General features: G+C 42.6%; 2 protein-coding genes across 2 annotated transcripts; one reads left to right on the top strand and one right to left on the bottom strand.

Annotated features, from left to right (window-relative positions):
- Positions 1 to 371: 371 nt before the first annotated feature.
- Positions 372 to 13852, bottom strand: LOC135494911 (uncharacterized). The gene is made up of 23 exons (XM_064783236.1): positions 12385 to 13852; positions 12052 to 12142; positions 11719 to 11826; positions 11162 to 11492; positions 10648 to 10766; positions 10428 to 10480; positions 9784 to 9938; positions 9430 to 9509; positions 8977 to 9044; positions 8751 to 8861; positions 8432 to 8525; positions 8087 to 8224; positions 7826 to 7914; positions 7530 to 7692; positions 7096 to 7286; positions 6614 to 6815; positions 6185 to 6406; positions 5708 to 5871; positions 5421 to 5597; positions 3996 to 4078; positions 3510 to 3699; positions 3148 to 3298; positions 372 to 2772 (listed from the first exon to the last, which is right to left on the bottom strand). Exons 1-23 carry the CDS (start codon positions 13428 to 13430, stop codon positions 802 to 804), a joined length of 5997 nt encoding a protein of 1998 aa, XP_064639306.1. The 5' UTR covers positions 13431 to 13852; the 3' UTR covers positions 372 to 801.
- A 282-nt stretch (positions 13853 to 14134) lies between these two features.
- On the top strand, positions 14135 to 21612 carry LOC135494438 (sodium/potassium-transporting ATPase subunit beta-2-like). The gene is made up of 5 exons (XM_064782401.1): positions 14135 to 14292; positions 15007 to 15147; positions 17048 to 17158; positions 17782 to 17975; positions 18166 to 21612. The coding sequence occupies exons 1-5, from the start codon at positions 14160 to 14162 to the stop codon at positions 18487 to 18489; spliced, it is 903 nt and encodes a 300-aa protein (XP_064638471.1). The 5' UTR covers positions 14135 to 14159; the 3' UTR covers positions 18490 to 21612.
- The last annotated feature ends 1394 nt before the right edge of the window (positions 21613 to 23006 follow it).

Raw genomic sequence — 23006 nt, 5'->3', positions numbered from 1 at the left:
GCTCCTAATGAGACTTGTGTGAATTTCAACCCATTGATGAATGAGATGAATTTATAGCCAAGATTGTGCCAGCAGTTGATCAAGAATGACGACCTTCTTCCAGCTGGTTAATCTTCTGTATCGAGCAGATGGGCAGCGAGGACAAATGTCCCCATCCAAGTCACAAAAAATGGTGTTTTTGACTTTGATTGTGGCAGTGTATTTGTGGTTAATTAGTGAAATCAACATGGGACCAGTGGCTGAACATTTTAAAGATTTTACAGTGGTGACACCTAATCCAATATGGCGTGGAGTTCCTCATCAAGAAAGACATGATGGCTCCTGACTGACTTTACAGTAATCTTGAAGAGAGGAACAACACAATATATATTTCATTAAAGTTTTTATTCAAAACAAGTCGGGTAAAATATTGGAACCCATTACAATATGCTATTTTCAAAAAATAAGATGCACATTTTATCATTGCTGAACACAAAATATGGAGCAGTATAACATGTTATTGACAGGCGTCACTGTTATTAGTTACAGGGTTGTTGTAAGAGGGCCGGCCTGTCTGAGGTTGATGTTCCCAATATTCTACGATCAGCTTGTTCACACCAGCCATTAAACCCTTGCAGCCTAACCAAGAACTCAGTAACTATGCCCACCCTGCAATGGCCTACACTCACACCCTGGAGAATCAAAACTCCACTCAAATTGGTGTCTCGCCCCGACCAGGGGACTACAGAGTTTACGCTGACCACTGCAGCAGTGACAAGTTACATCACTTGTGTGATCACCATATTCATCAGCCTATCATGACTAATCAGCAACTTGACTGCCACCCTTTTCAAGCTCAGATACATCACTGGCCAATCGACACCTCTTCAAAGTAACTTGGTCAACTTCGGGCGACAGACATCTCTTGCGAGAACTTTCAAGTCCACCATCAGTCTTTTCGACTGTGATATTCTCCGACTGAGTATTAAGACCAGCAGTAACTTCAATGGATTCAAGTTCATTGGCCTCATTTTCAGAACAAAACACACCAGCAGACGTCATCAAAGATTTACCGTCTGCTTGTTCATTGGCAACAAGGTCAAGGTCACTTTCAGCAGTGACAAGGTCATTGGCCAAAGCAACCAGACTGTGATCCGAATTTTCATCTCTGCCAGGCTTAGCATTGTCAGAATTCACTCTTCCCTCTTTATCAACAGCTTTGGCACTTTCACTGAAAATGTCTTCTGATCTATCAAAATTGTCTACACCATTGGCAGCAGTTTCTGCACCAACAGATTTGGGCTCAGATTTTGGAAACGACTCGGTCATTGCATTGGCAGTGTTATTCATATTTGTTTGGGCAATTGATTTACAGCGGCCAGACACTCGCACTCTTTTCCCTTTTGCACAAGTTTTACCTTCTTTCGTCTTCTTCCCTACATCTTCTGCCCCTTTCCTCAACTCCATCTCTCCAGGCTCCTTCACAACAATGTAACTCTTCTTCCCACTCCCAACAACTTGACTGAACTCAACAACTTTTTCAGCCACTGACCCAGTTGTCTCCACAACATCGGAAGGAGCAACCTTTTTGGACCCACCCCGCTTTTTCCTTCCAGAACCTTCAGCACTCCTAGCCTTCTCCTCAACCCCTTGAACTTCTGAATCCATTTCAGCGTCATCCTCACCATCTCCTAATACTTCTTCTTGAGAAAGATCCTCGCTGTCACTTTTCTCAAGGATGCGTCTCGCTTTCTTGGCCGAAGCTCTCTTAGGTCTTCCAGCAGTGGGAGACACCACAACAAAGTCATTACTATCATCGTCATCTTTCGACACAGCCAACCCTCTCCTTTTATCCTTCTGCGTCCTAACCGTTGTCATGGCAACAGAAGTATCTGGAACAAAGTCATCATCGTCTGCTACAGATTTAGTTCCTGCATCACCTCTAGGTGTCGCAGTATCTGCAACGATTTCACAAAGATCATCATCATCATCATCATCACTGCTAGACTCCAAACACTTTCGCTTCTTTTTCTTTTTAGTAGCAGACGTTAGTTTGACCTTCAACTTCCGCTTCCCCTTGCCTGACTTCTTGCTTTTCCCAGCAGACGCCGTTTTCACCTCAATCACACAACAATCATCAGAGTCCGAACCTCCCTCACGATCAGGGGTCCAATCCTTGTCTCCATCTTTAACCCTTTCGCCCGTTTTCTCCTCCTCAACGACTTTTTGAACACTCTCCTCTTTCTTCCAAATCTCATCTTTGGGTACCGGTCTGAACTGGCTAAAACAGCTCATCTGTCTTTCCTTTTTCACCAATGCCGGACTAGAACGTGCAGAAACACCACAAATTTGTGACTTCGTCTCGACTTGCGAATTACCGCCAGTTTGACTATTTTCACAAAGCAGTCCCTGACTAGAGGTAACAGACCTCACATCAACATCATCAACAATTTCAACCCCCTCACCAGAATCATCCACAGATTTAAAATTCTTTGAAAACGAATCCCACGATGCCGCACGTGAAACTGGTCTAAAATGGCTACTGATACTATCGTCCGGTTTTTTCTTCACACTTTTTATAGTTTGCAGTTTTTCTTTTGTCTTGTCTGAGGTCTCCAGTGGGGATTCGCTCCGGGACACGGATTGGAAGAAGCTTTTCAACGTAACTGGTGGAGTCATGGCCTTGTTCTTAAGTTTCTGAACAACTTTGGCTTCAGGTTCCATGACAGACTGTGCGAATTTCACGTCCTGGCTCTGTGTGTACATCTGGCTGAGTGTGGCCTGTGAGAGAGTCTGAAAACACAGGAGGGATAATGTCAGGTTCAGATAAATGAAATAATCACACCGAAGTTAACTGGGCAAGATTCAACTTGCAAGGCTATTACCAGTGAACAGAGAATTCATTAAAGTTCCACAGTTAAGTTAAATGTATACAGAGCAGTGGCCTTCCAAATTCTCAGTACTGATTGTTTATTCCAATATAAAGGACATGGTTACATCTCTTGATCCCAAGTAGATTTTTTAAGATTTTCAAAACCCATTGACATGACCATTCATTGGAAAGCTCTAAACAAGCCCTGGCTGGTAGTACCAGTCACTTATAGTTCTATTTTGGGTGAATAATACAATTTCTGAAATGTTCTCGAAAAAACCCGTCCAACAACTTACAGTTTGTTTTGCCTGTACTCTCTCAATGATCTTCTGTTCCTTTAACCCTCTCTCAGCATGAGGCAGGAGGACCTCGGGGAATCGCACACCAACTACACGCTCGCCGTCATCAAGCTGAACACGGACAACACGCAAATTCTTCTCAGCTTGACTGAAAAGTTGAAAACATAAATTTGTGTTTGACTTTAATTTGTGTTTTAATCATTGCAAATGAATGGCTATTCAACTATTTTTCCCCTTTTACTAGACAAACTTAAGTGCATTTTCCTCTTCATGAGATGCAATTCTTGTTGGAGCTCCAGCCTGGTTCTCACCAAGCTGGGAAACTGATTCTCCAGGGAGCATATTCTGCTATCACTTACCTAAACTGGAACTGCATCTGGTACTTGACCAGGGTGGATTCAAGTACGTTCAACAATGTCACGATGCAGCCAGAAAGAAGATGCATTTTATAGCATCGACTCCCTACGGTGCAGGACGGCCCGACCTTACAATGTCGTCCATGCATACAGTGATCCTTGGTCCTCTCGTACTGGCCTTTCCAACCGGTCTCTGAAAATTATGACACAAGTTGAATGCAAAAGAACACGAATATCAGATATGTACAAGTTCAGTAGAACCTCTGTATCAAGGACATCCCTGGGACTGACACATGCTGTCCTTAATAAAGAGGTGTCCTGATTACAGAAGTCAAGTTTGGGACCAAAACCAGTGTCCTTAATAAAGAGGGTGTCCTGATAACAGAGGTGTTCGCTTAGAGAGGCGAGCCAGAAGTAATCACGTAAGAGCAGAAGTGCTAGTCGGGAGATTGTATCAACAAAGATGCTCTTTCTCGGTGGGATTCTTACCTGCATCCTCCGTCTCAATCTTGGTATATTTCTCCAAGATCCCTGCCTTCTCTTCATCATAACCTGACAATCCAGTATTGGGTCTGAAAGGATAAGTGTAATCAGTGTTTGAAAAGTCACAGAAGTAAAATGAAATGGCCAGGGCCATTGTGCTCACCTCATGTGGAGGAAAGATGGATAAAGAGCATGGTCTTGTGTCATGTAGTGTTAGGTTTGATGTAGGTCCAAGCAATTACAATTTCCCCAAAATGGCCAATTTACAGTACATTCGACCTCTGTGACCTTGAAAAGTAGGTCAAATCAAAGAAGACCCGGGTGACACATTGAATGGTTGTTAGAATTAGATGTACCTATGATATAAAATTGGTGCCAATCGGGCAAGTCATTACTAGGAATAATGGCATTTTGAAGAATTTAGGATTTGGCCCCCTCCCTGGAGGCCAAACGGCAAATCAGATCGCACCAAACTTCGGTACCTGAGATCACCTGACCAAGGGGTACATGTGTACTTAATTTGTGATCAATAGTCATTGCAGTTAAGAAACGTGCCATTGTTACGGCCTGACGGCGAATTTACGCCATTTGACCTCTGTGACCTTGACAAGAAGGTCAAATTAAAAACCTGTGTGACATATACTGTATGGTGGTTAGATGTACCCATGATATCAAATTGGTGGCAATCGGGCAAGAAGTTAAGGAATAATCACATTTTTAAGGTTTTTGGATTTTGCCCCCTGGTGGTCAAGTGGTGAATCATATTGGACCAAACTTCGGTCCCTGAGATCAGCTGACTAAGGGGTAAATGTGTACCAAATTTGGTATCAATAGTCATTGCAGTTTAGAAACGTGCCATCGTTACATCCTAACGGCCAATTTACACCATTTGACCTCTGTGACCTTGAAAAGGAGGTCAAATCAAAAACCCGGAGGATATATGATGCACCTTTGCTAGAAGTACCTACCATATTTTTTTCAAAATTTCCCGACTACTATTGAGGGAGATATTGCATATTTTCACTTTTAACGTTTGGCCCCCTGGTGGCCAAACCATGAAACGAATCGGACCGAAACTTGGTCTCTCAGGTGTCATTACATAAGGGTACATGTGTACCAAGTTTCAACTCAATAGCTCTAACAGTTACGAAACGTGCCCTGCTAACGGACGACGGACGACGACGACGACGACGACGACGCCGACGACGCCGACGACGACGACGACGACGACGACGACGGACGACGGACGCCACGGTATGGGATAAGCTCACCTCTGCTAAGAGGTGAGCTAAAAACAGGGAATACACCAGGACATCATTTGTTAAACATAAAGCTCAATTCTTAAACTGATCATGTTAATCATGTAAAAAATTTACCATTCTCATTATTTTTAAAGAGCGAACACAGCAGCATTAAATTTGTTATATTTACCTAGCAATCCTGAAAATATTATCAAAACCTTCCTTCTGCGTTGCCAAGAGAAACAGATGCCGTCCAAACACTTCCCGCTTTGATTTGTAGAAGCCATCGTCTCTCTTCCCATAATTCTCCAAGCGAACTAGAGCCTTCTCCCAAGACATTCCTCGATCGACATTCAGGGTGATGTGCCTGAAATCCAATGGATAAGGTACAGTAAATCAGGAATATTCATAAGCAGGAAGATTTCATGTCCTAGAGGGGTAAAGTTATAGAAATGAAATTTCACACAAAGCGCTTACTTTGTGATATTGCCCCCGACAGCTGCCGCCTTGAAGACTTCTTTCGGCTCTCCGACCATTTCGATCGAGGCCGCGGTGATGTCCAGTAGGCCCTCGTTGTACCGTCCTTCCATCTTCGCCGCGTTCACAGCGGCGTCGAGACACTGGCAGAAATACTGGAACATCTGAAAGAGATCAAGAGTAAAGATGCTGTGAAATTGCTAAGGAAACTGGGTTTTAGGAAGAAATTGATTTTTAAGGCCAGTTGGATCATATTCCCTCTTGGCAAATTTTCAAAGAACTTGACTGGACTTGAATTGATAGCCTGTTGACGAGGTTGGCAGGATTTGTTTGCCGCACGTTGTTAGGAAGTTATAGCATCAAACGGTGAGAAAATCTGGCCCAAACAGCTGAAAAACTAATCCCGCAAGTTAAGCTTGATAGACTTTTGACATTCAGCACAAGAAAGGTTAATATATCTCTAAATTCCAAACTTACCAAGTTTTGGCGCTCCACTCGCAAGCCAAGAATTCTGTTCAGGAACCTTGGAACATCGCCAGCCTCTTTATCCTTGACGGAGAGGGTCATGCCATTCACTAAACACTGCTGGTCGACGACGCCAATCAAGAGAAGGGACTCCTGGGTAAATTCTGAGAACTCGTCAAACATGAATTTTCCATCTGTCACCTTCTTCAAATCAACTCCTTGCACCATTTCTTTCTGAAATGAGAAGAAAAAGTGCCATGAGATGAATGACGACGAAAAAGTATATAAATTTTAAGGACACAATGACAGTGATAGACTCTTATAAGTAACATACAACTAGATGCTGTTGGAACATGTAATGACTGATCAAAACAGGGCCCGAGTTGAGTATCGTTAGAGTACATTGAGGCAGAACAGAGCTGGTGTGCAACTCAGACATACCTTACAGATAGCATGATACATGGCCCGCAGTGCCGTCCTCCCGTACGGACTGTCGAAGTTGAACTTGCTAAGATCCTGTCCAGTTGCAGCCCGCCTGTCTCCTTTGGTCAAGGCCCCCAGCGAAAGCAGTCTCCTAGCAACAGCAGAGGCGAATCTCCTTTCGCCACCCAGGTTGGTTGTGACTAACTTATACAGGGGACCACTGAAAGGAAGGGAAGTTTATAAATTAGTTGTCAATGCAAGAGCTAGTAATCACGAAGTAAAGTATGAAACAGCTAGCAAGATTTAGCTTATGACACACTCTTTACTTCCAAACTCCTATCTCTAATGCCAGGCAGGAAGGCAGTTTGCAATAAAAAATTATAAATTACAAAAAAAGAAGGCCATTTGTGCCCAAGATTCAACTCACTGGCTGCTAACCAAGTTTTATGCCATGATATTGAAAAATAGTTTGGATAAGTGCTTGAAAATATAACGCTAACCTGCTCTGGTTTGACCGATGTGACCTGCCCAACTGCTGGACTGCCTTATCAGCACTCCACGGCAGCTCGATGGTCAGGTGCACACGGCGACACCTATTCTTGACCCTGTTGTCTGCATGGAGGGAGATACCGGTACTTGCCGCGTCCGAGATGATCGCCACCAGTTTCTTTCCTTCCATGAAAAGGTTGCGCTGAAAATGTTGATACTGAGGCATAACTAAGAAAGATACGTAAAAAAAGATATCAATAGGAACTGATCTTGTTGTCTCAACAGTTATTCCAGCCATGAAATCTATGAGTGGACACAATATTTGGTCAGTTTGTTTGGTACAAAAGTGTGTTAAGTCACAGTCATACTGGGACTGAGACAACAGGTTTTTGCACCGTGGTCAATTCAAATTTAACAAGTTCTAAATGCCATCTTTTCCTCGTACCTCTCGGACATTGAGACTGTCAATCCCGCCAGAGCTTTCCGAATCCCTGAGTTCATACTGAGGCCGATCCTGGGGACTCCGCCGGACAATCCTGGCTCTTCGTCCAGTCATCTCGGCCACAGCATCAGGACCACCAAGCAGGTCAATGATCTCATCCAGGGGGCTGGAAACAGGAAAAGTACTGTGGTTAAATCAGAGTAATTGCAATTTTTTCCATTTTCAGTAAAGAACCCCTTGTGGTGAAACCGGAATTCGATCGGGCTGATTTTCAATAGCCAACACATCTGCTTTCTCACCTATTAGGAAGGTCAATCATCTTTGCAAATTCCGTCAGCCTAGTCTTTGCGGCGACACACCAAGGATCTTGTACTCGGACGAACAAACCCTGGAAGTACCAAAACATCAGATAGAGACCATCATCATCATCATCATCATCATTTAATCATCCTGGCTCAGAATTGGGCTTTTGCAAAGCCTTGCTTTGACCAATACATCACTATTGTTTTTTTCTCCACTAGCTGCCACAACATCTCAATTTAAGCCCCGTAAGTCCTTACCGTATCATCTGTGTTTCCAGATCCTTCGACATAAGTTGGAAAATGAACTTCGATGAAGCGTGTGAAGATCTCACGACACAGTGACACAAATCCTGTTATGCGGAAGTCATTTTGGACTCGCTCATTCTCCAAGCTGGCCTACAAGGATGAGAATTTCTGTTAAAACATAGAATTTGATGAAAGTCGAGACTTTCATGGCCAAGCTACCTTCTCATACACCATTCCTGTAAATCTCCGCAAGAAAGCAACTCTTGTAGGTTAGGGTTAGAGCGTTTTGGTTCAGTGCAAAGGATGCATTAGCCAAACTAGTGGGGAAATCTTGAGATTACACCACACTTGACTTACCTCGCCAGTAGTCTGAAGACCAAGGACGACACAGCATCCATTAGCCAAGGCTTCCTTTGCATCCTGAACGATGGTTGGAACCTTCATACCCATACTGAAAAAAGAATATTAACAAACAAATGACATTATAAGTTATTTATATGATGAAGTGTTTCAGCTAAAGAGATTTTTAGCAGGGCAAGAAGGGGCAGAAACTTGGTCGGTGGAGCTACACCACAGCCAACAATAGGGACCAGCGGACATTGTTGTAAACTACAGTTACGATATCCAGTTGACTTCCACTGTAGTGATAAAAAAACTGGAAGACATGAAGACTCACCATAGCTGTTTAAAGAATCTCTGATGGCTCCCCCAGAAGGATGACCACACTCTGCTGTTGCTTGTCTTGCATCGTATGAGAGCATTGTCCAAAGCTTTACGCATTTCATTCCTGAATTTGACAAATGAAAAACGGAAAATAACAACTGATGAAATGTTCACGTGCGAAAACAGTAAAATGTGATTTGTCACAGCAAAACCAGACGTATGTCGGATGCGATACTCACCATAAATGCGCCGCGGTGTCATAAGTCTTTATCTGATCTGGTGTCAAGTTTGCTTCGATGGTGACGAACTGAAAAGAGAGCATGATAGTCTAAATATAAGGAACAAACTATAATTGATATTACGCGGCATATGCCACAATTTCCTGGAGGTGCCCTCTGCCCTTATTTCAGAAAAAGCAGTGAAACTGACACGAAACCCGTTAGACTGGGCTCGTCTAATCGGCAATGGCAACAACAAGGCCAGGTAACTGACACTCGGAAATAAAACCTAACCAAAGATGGAGTGCACTGGCCATACAGGCTTACTTGGTGGGCATGCCACAACAGCCAATTGAAATAACCAACCATTGCTAAGCACTGGGCACCTCTTTTTCTTCATCATTGATCTGCCCCGGACAACTAGTATTGCATTCAGAAAACTATAATTGACACTGAGAGAATACATATACCTACCTCGGCCTGCTTGAAGCTGAGTCCTCTTGAGACATACATGCCAGTGGCCTTCATTTCCATAGCTAACATTTCAGCCACACCTACAAAGGAAACAGCACACACTGATGACCTCATTCATGATAAGGGCTGCCTGCCTGTATAAGTAATAGTATTCTGCGAGCCATACCAAGCAATCGAAGTAAATCTAAGACCACAACTTTTTGTCTGTGATCATCAGCACGTAGATTTATGTTAGGCAAAACAGAATTACTTTGATTGAAACTAATTACAGTTTGGAAGAGATAAGCACTGATATTGCTCTTACCAAAAGGCCGAGAACTTCTAAAATCACAATTCTATCCCCTCATAACTTACCTAAACCTCTCTTGTGAATGGAATCTAAGAATAGGTCGAACGATTTGAACGGCGCCCCGTCGCCCCACAGGCCGAGTCGTTCCATAAACGCCATGTTTTTTACGTCAGTGACACCCGTGGCACTGCAGTAGACCACCCTGGCCTTAGGTAGCAGTCTGGAAGAGGAACCATTCACACCAATCAATAATAATAATAATAAATACAGTATATTATAGTGCCATGTCCAAGCTCTAGGCTTGCTCCAGGGCACTGTACAGAGATTATAGCATTTTAAAATGTCCATTGCGAAAATAAATTTAAAAAGATGAATATCTTAACAAGTAAAAAGTAAAAAGTGTCCAAGTAAAAGTATCCAAAAGAGTTATAGGTCAAAAGCTAATTTAAAAAAAAAAAATGGACGTGAACAGACAAACTGATACTTCTTTTGAAGACAAATTCAAAGGGTTTGGTGGATGAAATTTTACCAGAGCACCGCACTTGTGACTGCTACGGAGTTGAGAGTATGATGGCCAGAACACTCGAACGCAAAAGAAGACTACAAAACACAACACGTGGAGAAAAAAATCATAAGACTAGACCATCATATCAACACAAACAAGAAACATAAGGACATCGAAGGCATCTATACATAATTCTCAGCATACCTTTGAATCTGGGACACTGCTAGGGCAACTTTAGTACTTGCACTTTCTTTTCCCTGCAAGAAAGAAGACTTTCGATATAGGAGCAGAAGAGCTATGGGCAGACATAGACTGGCATCTTGGTTTCTCTTTTAGACCAATGGTGAATACACAGACTAGTCATAGACTGAGAGTGCAATCTTATCGCGATGAGCTTGTCCGGAGTTCCCTTCTCTTTACGTACCGGTACGAAATTCTTGGCTTTGTGACACTCGTCGAAGATCAGACAGCCGTCAAAATCTCTCCCACCGCACCAGTCAATCAGCTGCTGCAGGCGACTATGTTTAGTGGCATTCGTTCCAGCTTGAAAAGAATTGTCGAAGTTTGTTATCATTTTTTATACCATATATTGCTTTGTCCCTCGAACGAGGTTCTTTGTATCTTGTCGTTGTGGCTATGCCAGAGCGTGGACAGTACATGTAGCTCGACATTGTCTCCACTCCCTGGTCAAAGATGGCGCCACTAGGCGACTAGGTCCATAACCTCAATTGATGCCCAACCGAAGTGGCATGCAAAAACTCTCACAGGTTCTGTTCCTGGCGGCTATGCCAGAGCAAACATAAGACCTCATTAATGTGGACAGTCGCTCAGGAGACTCCTCCTCCAGGCCAAAGATGGAGCCACTACGTTAAAGATCCATAAATGCAATTGATGCCCAAGTGTAGTGGCATGCAAATTGGTAGCACTACTAGACTTACTTCCCCTCTGGACCGATGACACGAGCGTCGCATACGTGCTGAAGATGACGCCATCTTTGAAATCGGACGGCAAGCCAAAGATTCTCGTTTCTTTATCGAGTTGCCGGCATCCTTCGATCACTTTGATATAGCAGCCGATGTCAGACAAATCCCTTTTTGCATCAATGATGAGATCCGTCGATGTACTGAACCAGACATGTTGTGTGCGTCCACGACAGAAATTGTCCAATACGATGCCGGATATTTGCCGACCTTTCCCCACACCTGCCCCATCGCCAATGAAGAAACCAGCTCTCGTTCCATTGGGGAGGATTAGCTGGTGCCGCTGACACTGTAATTACAAAGCAACGAATTATACTGGCTGCAAAATGATGTTCCTGGGACTTAATCTAAAGCCAGGCAATTAGATCCCTATCAAGTCTTATCATTACTGTAGGTGAACCTTGCTGTTCCTGCTAAGAATACCTTGCCCATTCATTTTCTCATCGCCCAGTGCAGATTACTAAACTTGGTATTGAGCTCTTTAACTGTGAGGTATAAGGATGCACAGTACTTACAGCATATAGGATACCCTCCAGTTGCAAACTGCTCAGAAGGCCGTACTTGATGATAACATTAGGCAATGCCTCATCTAGATGGTAGGATGCCTTTGGTAGCGGGATGGACTGGAAAACGAATTGGAATATGGTAACGGTAGAACAGAGGCAGCATTTTAGATTTGGCATTCTCATCATCATCATCATCATCATCATCATCCAGTCATCATGGGCCAGAATGTGGCCTTTGCCATTACTCACTCTGGAGGTTGAAGAAATGATATGAAAAGTTTCAAACTCATCAGAACAACTTCCACACGGGGCATGCTTTCTGCCTGAAACTACTGTACTCACAGCAAGAGATCCAGCTTCCACGATGTCCCCAGGATGAGGCTGGCAACCTTCCAGGATATTGTTGTGGTTGTAACCAGCGAACACTTCATCACTGTAAGAAGAGAGTACAGTAAACTTAAAACTTGTAAAACTTCTTCACTTCCTTCAACTCAATCACATGTATTACTTCCCCATGAAAAAGTCGGTTGGAGCTAAAAGTCCTACCGAAAATCTCGACCAAAGCACCTCAGCTTTGCGCCTACAATTTCACTCCACCGTCCATGTCTTGATTTTGGGAAGGACGCCAGCTATAGTAGTGTGGTGTTAATTCCGAAAAATAGTCTTAATACTAACCTCAGTTTACCCTGGACATCTTCATCAGCTATTTTCTTCAACTCCTCCCCATGCTCAGCAAGGCCGGGCCCGGCAGGGAGCTTCACTGCGCCAGTAGCCATCATAACCTGCCGCTGCGCTGGAGTCAGGGCGGCAATCTGGGAAGCAATAGCTGCACGCATTGTCGGGTCATTGCCAAAGACAGACGAGACTGCACTGGGCATATTTGGGAGCGATATCCTCACTGGTAGGCCCTGGGCAGAATATTGAATTGGACTTGGAGTCCGACTTGCTCCTGGGAGGCCTGGAAAGTTTTTAGAGTGAGCAGGGCTGGACACAGTGTGACTCACAGATCCCTGTCCAGTTTGCAATCTGGAACTGGGCATTTGAGTTAGATTTGGCGATGGTGGAACATAATATCCTCGGACTCCACCAGATGATGGAACATAGTAGCCTCGTGCATCTTTGGGTTGCGATGATAAAAGACCACTAGATGGCTGTGAATGAGACGGAGATTGAGACGTTGTTCTTCCAGTGGTGGATACCGGTTGTGATAACGGCAGCGCAGTTCTCACAAGATCGTGCAAGATGTCTGTATTGCTGGAGTTGGAACCTTGACTTGATGACACGTTCTCTTTGGCAGGACTTGAAAGGTCTATGACTTCAATAGGGTTATTCTGTTCGACAGACCGGTCACCAGAGTGATCCATCCGATTTGAATCGTCAGTTTCCATAGACGCTACCAATTCGGTGGCAGCACTTTCGACTGAAATAGCACCGAGTCCTACCCCAGACTCTTCAGCGCTTGGAGGTGCCGATATGTCCATTCCTTCCGCTAAATCTGACAAGGTGTCTTTAATCACTGAACTGTCTAAAGTGTCACCGAGTACTGGCCTATTTATGTGATTTACAGGACGATTCATGTGATTTGTCTGATCTTTCATGGCACAATTATCACTTTGATCCATGGCAGGTCCAGAAGAAAAGCCGCAGTGGTCGTCTTTGATCACACAATTATTTTCATCTTTTATAAAGTTTTTGCATCGTTTTCCATCCACACCTTCCATTTGTTAGAACTTGTTGCAAGCAACTGTTTATCAGAAGATCAAGACCATTCAACAAAATTCTAAATTCAAATTCGTACTGAAGAATTTAAGAAAATATTTTTCGCCAATATTTTTTGGGTCAACCTTTACTTTAGGCTGTTTAGCTGTAACTATCAGATCCCATACTCTTCTGATAAAGTCATCCTACGAAGCATTTACGGCCTCTATATTCACTCTCAATGATTCGACCACATTCTACTTTCATCTCATTATCAGGAAAGCCAAAACGATCGAGCAGTGATTCATTGAATCACTTCGAGCTGAATAAGCACTTAGTGCAATTTGACATTTCTCATGCATGCAATGGTGCATGTGAAAAATGTACAGGGCCATCTCCCGCCATGGCCTGCGAGTTGATTTCACTTTTACACAATAGGTGGCGATCTTGCATGGGGATGTACTGTAAAGCTGGTCAGGAGCCAGCACAACCTTCTTGCAATCTTGACACTGGAGGCGCTGATTTCGTTCCTTACAACGGGGCGAGTTTGTGATACTCGAAAAATAACTGGGGTATGACCAGATCACTAAGAGAAGACAGCACTCTGAAATTTAAGAAAAATATATCAAATTGGTGATCTTTTCTCATCACCACAAAGTTAAAAATCTTATTTTCGCGCCATCCCATCTTGCCAACCCTGTCGTTGACATCCGGGAACTCCACCTCATGCTCGACCTCAATTCAGCATTAAAATGGCGGACGAAACAGATATTGTTCAACCCAGCCAAAAAAAGAAGGGGGTTGGGGCTGCTTTGGCAGACTGCGGATCCTTTATTTGGAACAAGGACAAGAGCGAGTTTTTAGGCAGGACTGGAGCAAGTTGGGGTAAGAAGTGATGCCGTATTTTCGATGATTCGGTCTGTCGAAGTTTTGGTAATCTTCCACTTCGATTTCTGGATTTGCACTGCGAATGCACTGTGGATGCACATGATGATGCGTGTCTATTGAGGCCATTCCCTTGATCAGTTTTGTGAGAGAAATATCCACCGCATTTCATTGATTTAGATATAAGTTTGCACAAATAATGCAGTGTTCGTCTGTTCAATGTAATACTGTTGAATATATGTGTGAATGGCCAAGTTGAGCAAGGTGTTCTTGTGTTGTGGGTGTGTTCTCACATTCCACTGAAAATGTACTGGAATGACCTTGACCTTGTTCAATTTGGAGGTTTGTCCTATCCCTTGGATAAGCTGTTTGTTTTCTCACATTTTTAATGAAAAGTCAGGCTGGCTAAACTTTAGAATCCCCGATCGGAAATGACGTAGTTTGATCGCATTCAACTAGTAGAAATCCATTGAACAGTGGTGCTTGGTCAGTCAACCGATGACCTTTTTTTGGGGTGTGATCGGGGATTGTAAACTCGTTCCGTCAGGCATTCCATCCCTCTTCCAGAAATCCGTATCTTCTCGCTACCCAGAATCTGGCCAAGAATGCCTACCTCCTTGTCCTTTGCGCCAGGCAATGTCTCAATGAGATGAATGCCTCTTTCCTCAATCAAAACTTGGCATTATTTTCCTACATCTCATTTTCTCTTTTCAGCTAAAATTGGTTTCTTCTATCTGGTGTTCTATGCTGCTCTGAGTGGTTTCTTTGCCTGTATGCTAGCAGTATTCTTCGCCACAGTCGATGATAACCATCCAAAATATGCTGGATATGACAGCTTGTTGAAGGACAACCCAGGTAAGATCTCAATAATCAATCAGATATTCTCTGTGTTGTGTGGTCATGCATTAACCACTAGTTGAAAAGGCAGGACAAAAGAGTTGAAAAAAGAAAGAGAAAAGTGAGGAAAGGCCGGGTACCAGACCCTGCGAAAACACTAGTTTAATTTGCCCTGTGCCTTAAAATTTTAAAGTACACATCATGGCATATCATAGCACATGCAAATGTAACGAGTTATAATTTCACTTTCAGCGGCATGCCAGTTTACACATGTCTACCGGTAGATTGTATTCATACTTCACTAATCACCTAAATCAATTTACCTAATCTGAACATTTTAGTAGTTTGTTCCTGAGTGATGATTGTATTAACTAAAGTGGTCTAGGTAGGCCTATGTGCAGTACGCAATAATGTTTGATCCTGTAGGGTGGTGCAGGGTGTACATACATAATAAGGCATGTCAGGGCTCTCTCAAGATTTTCCTAAATGACTGGCTAGACTCTTTGAATTTGACGTGCATTTGCTGTGATTTCTGCTACTATTGAAATAAAGACCAATGCTCATTTAAAATGACATTTACAACAATCACTTTAATATAAAACCGGCTCTACATGTATTATACATTCTGTCTGAATGAATAAATTAGTATGATTGTAGATATGTTGTGCAGTAAGTAATCTGCATACAATTGCAATACATTTTATTCTTGTGCATTGCCTTATGTGGTTGTAACAAATGTACCTAGTTCATAAATTATGTATGTAACAGTAAAAACTCCGTGGAAAATGTTTGGGTGGGTTCACCTGCTCAGGTTCTGTTGGTACCCCTTGCTCAATCCCTGATAAAATATTCACTACCTTGGTCATAAATGGAAATTGCAGTTCGTTGTTGAGTTATAAGTTGCCAATTGGCATGTTTGATTACCGGTTTTGGAGCCATTTTGGCCTTTGGTAGAGAAATGTAAGAGAATATATGAGACGGCATGTTTATGGCATTGGTGTGTATTCAGATCAGGTACATCTTGATCAGCATACGTCCATGGGGAAATATACAGATCGACGTGACTGCAATGATTGTTAGTGTTACATGATCATGATGACTGTCATCTCTCGATGATGAAATTGATTTTAGCGATCATGTGTAAATGTCATTGACAATTTACACATGCCGGCTTAATGTACATGAGGCTGCAGGCAGTGGTGTACATTATGTACTGTTACTCATAGTGGAAGTTGTAAAATCATTATTGATCTTGACCGAGCTAGCTGGAGGCATGCATAGAAAGTATTGGGATTCATTGATTTAGTGCCACACCGGTCAAGATTGCCCGATTATGTTACCCTACTTATTGTACTTAAACCCGCCCAGGCAGATCCCTTGGCCTAGCAGGTCAATGCATTTTGCTTTTAACTAGGCCAAGTATCAGTATGTATGTAGGCCATGTGAGACCTACATTTCCTTCTAAAATTGATAGTAATACCTGACAGGTACTATGCACTATTGTTGGGCCAAATCAGTTCATTTAAAAAACATTAGGTCAATACTGGCCTTCTCGTAAATCATTGAAGTTTGAAGCACTAAGCTTATGTGAAGTGTTCTCCACAAGGCTATTTGTCAGGGTGGCCCACCCTACCTTGGCAGCTTACCACCCTACCTTGGCAGAGCCACCCTACCTTGCTCTAGAACTTTGTAGAGGGTTCTTATTGGGCCACCCTACCTCAAATTGCTGGCCACCCTACCTTGTGTTGCACACTGGTAAAACGTCATGAAAACCAAGGGTATCACCCTACCTTTAGAAAACCCTGTGGAGAACAGAGCATGTGTACTTATCTGCTATGCTTACTTCCATTCCGAAGATCTCTTGAGGCTTGGTTTATGAACTGTGTCACATGGTTCATGTTTCGTGCTTGTTTTTCAGGCATTGGGTTCCAGCCCATGCCCAACCACGAGAGCACACTGATACGATTCTACTCCGGCAAGAAGGGAAGCTACAAGATATACACGGACTATTTACAAGCCTTTCTACTGCGTGAGTAGGCCACTTGGAATTTAGCCAAATATTACTGAAAGAAAGTTCGTCTTTGAAAATATAAATCGTAAAAATAGAAGGGAACAGCCTGTGGATAAGCAACCTTACTACCGTATTTTCCGGATTATCCCCCGCACTGCCCTATGACCCGCACCCCCTTTGACCATTACCTAAAGCCACGCAAGACCCGCACCTGATTATGACCCGCACTGCTCCAAGACCCGCATTCTCCAAAAATAGTAAGCCATTCATTGATGTTGACATCCTAGAACCGCCATGTTTTTTTTAATTGTTAACCAAAGTGGATCAATTCCAGCATGGCCGTAACTATTTTCCCTAGCGGAGACATCACAAACTATGCGATCATGGCGGAAATATTGGTTGAAAACAATGCGAAAACGATGGACATAAATCCTTATCAAGTAACCAGTTTGGTCCCCTTTTTTTTCTTTGGGGTTGGGGCTTATCCCTCTCAGAATCCACGCAAGACCCGCACCTTTGTATTACCCGCACCCCCACTTTTTGGGCCTGTTTGAGGGCAAAAAGCCGCGGGTCATACGCCGGAAAATACGGTAATCCCTGTTCCTCTGGTAATTATCAAATTCATGTTTTCGCTATTCCAGAGTATGAAAATGAATTCCAAAGACCCGGCGACACCTCAAACATCGTCACCTGTAACAAGCAATCTGGAGGGAAAATAGGTGATCAGAAAAACTCGGTCTGCAAGTTTGAACTGCTGGCACTCGATCCCTGCATTGCGAAACAGGAGTTTGGTTATGACAAAGGCGAGCCCTGCGTGTTACTCAAGATGAACAGGGTAGGTACTGTGTTTCTCTGTAATCGCCATTCCTCGACTGCGTGTCCTGATCAGACGCTGGAGAACTTGCCCTAACAGATGAGTTGTTGCCAGGTTGGTGCCGATCATGGAGCTAGATTGATTATCACCACTGTCAGAATATCAATTCCTGAAAAAAAATTAATTGCAAATTTGTTGTTTGTCCTTTCAGGTCTATGGTTGGAAACCATCCGTCAGCAAGAGCACCAACAACTCTGACATCCAGGTTGAATGCCATGGTCAGAACCCAGCCGATATTGACAACATTGGAACGCTGGATTACTACCCCAATGATGGGAAATTTGGCATATTTTACTCCTACTATTTTCCGTTCCTGTCACAGCAGAACTACCAATCCCCGCTCGTCATGGTGAAATTCAAAAATCCCAGTCCGGGTATACTGATCATGGTCGAATGCAAACTGCATAACGATAACATTAGATACAATCGAGCATTACGACAAGGAGCAGTCAAATTCGAATTGATTGTTGATTAATGTAAATACTTTGGTGCCTGGTTGCAAACTACCGACAGGTATTTCAAACTTGTGAGTTTCGTCGTAACCTGAACAGATGCGTAGTTGGAAGCGTGAACTTCAGAGCTCTCTCTGATTAGGTTCACAGCAGACGGCACTCTGGCATTTTGAAACCTGGCACCTTGTATTTCCCTTGGACAATTTTAAAAGCGGTCTTAGCAATTGCATCAGTTATTTCCACATTTGGTATGGACCAGTGAGAGCTTGCAGAAAATTCTGCTTTGGTCGAGTGATAGAAAGGTTATAGCGTGTTGAAAAGCCTTTTCCTGACTGAAATATATTCTTATCATCAAGTAATGGCCAGTGAAAGAACTATTGACTTGAGTCGTTTATGAGATTGTGGGGTCCATTTGTGTGGATCCGCTAAAGGCTCACCACTAACGAGCCTATTGAAAAGTAACTGGTTCGTCTAACATGTGTTATCTTCAAACTTTCTCCCAAAGTGTGATAGAGTAGAATTTTTGGATAAAGCACGAAAACTAGATTCTGAAATTAGAAATTCACTTCATTAGTATGACTGGCTGTTAATGGGAGAGAAATGTACAAATTGTTAATTGAAATGTATCTCTGTGCGTGGTCAAGGTTTGGTTGTCTGATGTCATGAAATGGTATCTCAGTTTATGTCAAGAAATGACGGGAGTTCTTTTGCAAGAGGTACATGTCACTCAACCTGGTGTACATGCGGAATGACGTGACGTCACAGGGCGTAAGCGACGTCTTTGATGACGTTGTGACGTAAATCCTGCTGGAAACGATCTATACTTTCTGGATGACTGAATTGAGCATTGAATTTTTTAAAAACCATACAAAAATAATCGGATGCTGACTTGCTGACTTATGAACAGGGATTGTTCGTTGTATCAATAACTGTAAAATAATGAAACCGTGTTATTAAGAGTTATGCTGAGTGTGTATTATAGGCTTTCACTGAATGTAAAGAATTTCTTCATCGTAAGTTTATGTGGATTGCGTGTTAGGTTAAGAAAACTCTCATTTATTACTAAGTTGGTCTAAAACTGTGGTGAAATTGACTTTGTATGAATGTAATCTTTTCAGTTGTGCACATTCCCCTTTGATTCAACATACTTTTTCTTGTATTACTTAGATTTAGAATGTGTCTGACTCTGCGTTTCGTCAATTTGGCTGTAATTTCTTGTACATTTCGTGTCAGAAACTTGACATTTGTACAGAAGTTTCGGTCATCTTGAACGAAATTGACCTTGGCGGTCACCAGATGCCAGTTACGATATGTAAAATAGACCCTGTAACATATTTCTTACCGTTATCGAATCGTAAATTGTAAAAAAATCACCAGAGAATGTATGCTAGAACTCGGATTGGTAGGACTGTGGTGCTGGTTTTATCCAGGGATGTACAGGAGTGGTAACTGCTTAAAATTCCAACCCAAGGTATTGGAATGTGTGGTGGGACAGTGGACAGCGTCGCACTTGGCTAACTCACTGGCCCCTGGAGCAAAATCTACCCTCAGTCCTACGATCCTTTTATCGACACATTTTAGGTGTTAACTTCTTCACCATGTATCTCTCTCGCTATATGTAACCCCGCTGCTTTCTTCATGTATCTTTGTGTTAATACTTCATATTTGTACCACGCTAACTACATTTATGCATAGAAATGATCGAAAACAACTTGTCATGATATTCCCTTGGCGCTAGGCAAAGGGAGTAGTTTCATAATGGTGACTGATATTTGCTGTATTTCCACCAGAGTTCTCCAGAAAATTGCCCAGTTTGCCGCATGGTAATTTCTGATGATTTCTGAAACCGCTGCAAAATTTCAGGTTTGAGAAAATGCCTCTGGACTTGCACTGCATTTGTCAGTAGCCATGACGTTACTATTTTAGTTCACAATATTCATTTTATCCTTTGATTTTCAACCTGTGCCTGTTCCATTTGCGCCATTCTGGAACTGAACATGTGAACCAAAGAAAAGGCCAATGTTATCCGGGCAAAAATTCTTCGTTTCTGGCACAGATTCTAGTATAATTGAATCAAATTCTGCTGAAATATCACATGTGGATGAATTTTAGACATTGCTTGGTGTAATTTTCATGATCTCATTGGAATAATTTATTTAATCTGTGTTATATACTTGCATCCACCATCCCTCGTGTGCATGGCCACTGTAGTGCACCTGTATGCTGATGTAGACTGTCATGACAATGAGACATCATCATCAGTTTAACACTGTGGTGCACCTAGGAGCAAACCACCCTACAACACTTTTAAACAAGGTCAGAAGTGTATCAACCTTGATCAGAAATGCATGATAATCCATTGTGAAGTGTATCTGAAAGGTGCAGTCACATCATGTTCATGAGTTCACCGTAGGAAACTGAATGTATACCGTCAACTTTCCATTTGTAGATTACTGTAAACTCCTTTATTGTTGCGAGCATATTTGCAAACAGTAAGAGCCGTAAAAGTAGAGAGATTTACAGTATTGTGGACTGTTTCAAGGGAATCATATGCTATAGGATCAATGTTAATGAGACCAAATAGTTTATTGTAGTTTCTTTTATGAACACTCCTACATTTTGTTTCATGCTGAGAATTTGTGATTACTCTGGTTTTGCCACCTGCTGGCTCATATGTCTTAAAATACTCCGACTCAGCATCGACCAGAAATTGTCAAAAACCATACCAAAAATTATTGACTTTGCATTATTTATAGAAAATGGTCCAAGCTCCATCATTTATGAGATATTTTGCGGCCTGAGAAGGCCAGTTGGGTTGGTTTGTGATTAATGGAAGTCCACCTCTGGCCTCAAAATATCTTCTTCAATAAGTCTATACCTCTTGGAGAAGATATCAAAAGTAAACATTAGCTATTAAAAAATAGTTACATAAACTGTACATTTAAAATCTTAAGAACAGACTTTGGAGCAGATTGTTTTTCAGCATGAAAATCTTTGTTTTGAAAATGTTCGATCCGTTACAGGACTTGGGGACCCTTGTGATTTGTTTGTTAGTCCAAGTTTTAATTCTTATTGAGGGATTTACATCCATCTTTTGAGTAATTAGTAGATAATGGGTGAATAAAATGCAGTTGTGTAAATTGTAATTGTGGTGTTTGGCATTTTTGTGTTGGTGGTTAGCTTTCAAGAGAGGCGTAATCATCAAGGATTGAAGGGCTGGAGGGGTGCACAACCTATCTCCTCAGTATGGGACTATCTTTCTTTTGGAGAAGGAAACAACGGAGAAGAGATTTGAACCAACACAGGCCAGGCTGGCACAATCTATAGTCTCACTTGTGTCCATTTCAGTGACACGGAATCCCTGACCGGCCTTATCTTTCCCCTGATATATAGGAAGACTGTTGGGGCTATTAAAAAGGCTTCCTCAGGAGTCCAGGACAGCCAGCATCTGCAAATAAATATCACAGTTGAACTAAAGTGTCTTCATTATGGATAATGAACAAGATTTAACAAGAGAAGTAGGCCTACTGGGCTGGAATGTTGACATCATCTCCTTACTAGCTTCTTCCAAAGCTTGATAGAGACGGATTCAGCATCCATTCGATCCAATTGGAATAGCTAGCATCTCACAATTTTCTGGAAGACATTCACAGCCTTGTCTCTCCCACAGCAGTCACCTGAGCCTGCGGCCTCGGACTGACCAAACATATCACTGTGCTCCAGATGACATGCACACCAGGGCCTACTGCCTTAGGCTGAGCTATCATCTTACCATGCTTGTGAAGACAGGTACAACGTACTTGGCCGTGTCTTCTATACCGCAGGCACAAGCGAAAAAGATCTTGGATTCGCCGTCGTAAAATCAGAATTGTATTAGCTACTGTCATCGGCTTGGTTGTGACAGTGTCCAGGACGAGTGAAGCCGGCTGGTAACTACTATTCAGATTGTGGACATTGTAGCAGCTACTGTCATCAGCTTGGTTGTGACATGGTCTCTACAGGGAGACATACAAGACATGCCTTCCCAAATCAAATAAAATTGCTTGATGTGAATTTAAACAGTTTTTGTAAATCGCTCGCTGATAAATGATCGAGATATTAAGAGAAAGCATGTTCGCAACAAGTCAGTCTTGTCACAACCTGAGAATAGACTGCCTTTCAGTTAGAGCCAAGTTTCACAACCTATCCAACAGTAGACTGTATTTTAGTTAGTGCCAACTGTCACAACCTGTCTTTTCGAGGACGAGGAATACACATCTGTGTCCATGGACATTTTTAAAGCACTCACAGCTGGCAGATTACGGCAGTGAGAGGCTTCAATCCATGCCCCTTACAGCAGTTGAGAATTGGATTTAAGGGCATTTGTGGGTGTTATGTCGAGTATTATCTGCCCGACGACAGTGATAGACAGCGTGTTTGGCAGTTTTTCTTTCAAAATTGGGACTCGCCACCCTTCTCGTGGGTGCCAATGAAGTCTTTTTAGTGGAGATAAATGCAGTAGGAGGTTGGTTTTACAATTTTATGGGCTCTGCGGGTAAAC

This window comes from Lineus longissimus, chromosome 10 (assembly GCF_910592395.1).
Source record: "Lineus longissimus chromosome 10, tnLinLong1.2, whole genome shotgun sequence".
Taxonomy (NCBI): Eukaryota; Metazoa; Nemertea; class Pilidiophora; order Heteronemertea; family Lineidae; genus Lineus; species Lineus longissimus.
Note: the sequence above shows the minus strand (reverse complement) of the source record. Positions and strands in the feature narration are given on the sequence as shown.

Excerpts from the sequence above, each read along its gene's own strand:
- LOC135494911 (XM_064783236.1), bottom strand. The coding sequence starts at position 13,430 with ATGGAAGGTGTGGATGGAAAACGATGCAAAAACTTTATAAAAGATGAA. Across the intron at positions 8,526-8,750 it reads AGATTCTTTAAACAGCTATG|TATGGGTATGAAGGTTCCAA; the intron begins GTGAGTCTTCAT and ends TTCTTTTTTCAG. Across the intron at positions 7,915-8,086 it reads CTGGAAACACAGATGATACG|GGTTTGTTCGTCCGAGTACA; the intron begins GTAAGGACTTAC and ends TGGTACTTCCAG.
- LOC135494438 (XM_064782401.1), top strand. The coding sequence starts at position 14,160 with ATGGCGGACGAAACAGATATTGTTCAACCCAGCCAAAAAAAGAAGGGG. Across the intron at positions 14,293-15,006 it reads CAGGACTGGAGCAAGTTGGG|CTAAAATTGGTTTCTTCTAT; the intron begins GTAAGAAGTGAT and ends TTCTCTTTTCAG. Across the intron at positions 17,976-18,165 it reads TGTTACTCAAGATGAACAGG|GTCTATGGTTGGAAACCATC; the intron begins GTAGGTACTGTG and ends TTGTCCTTTCAG.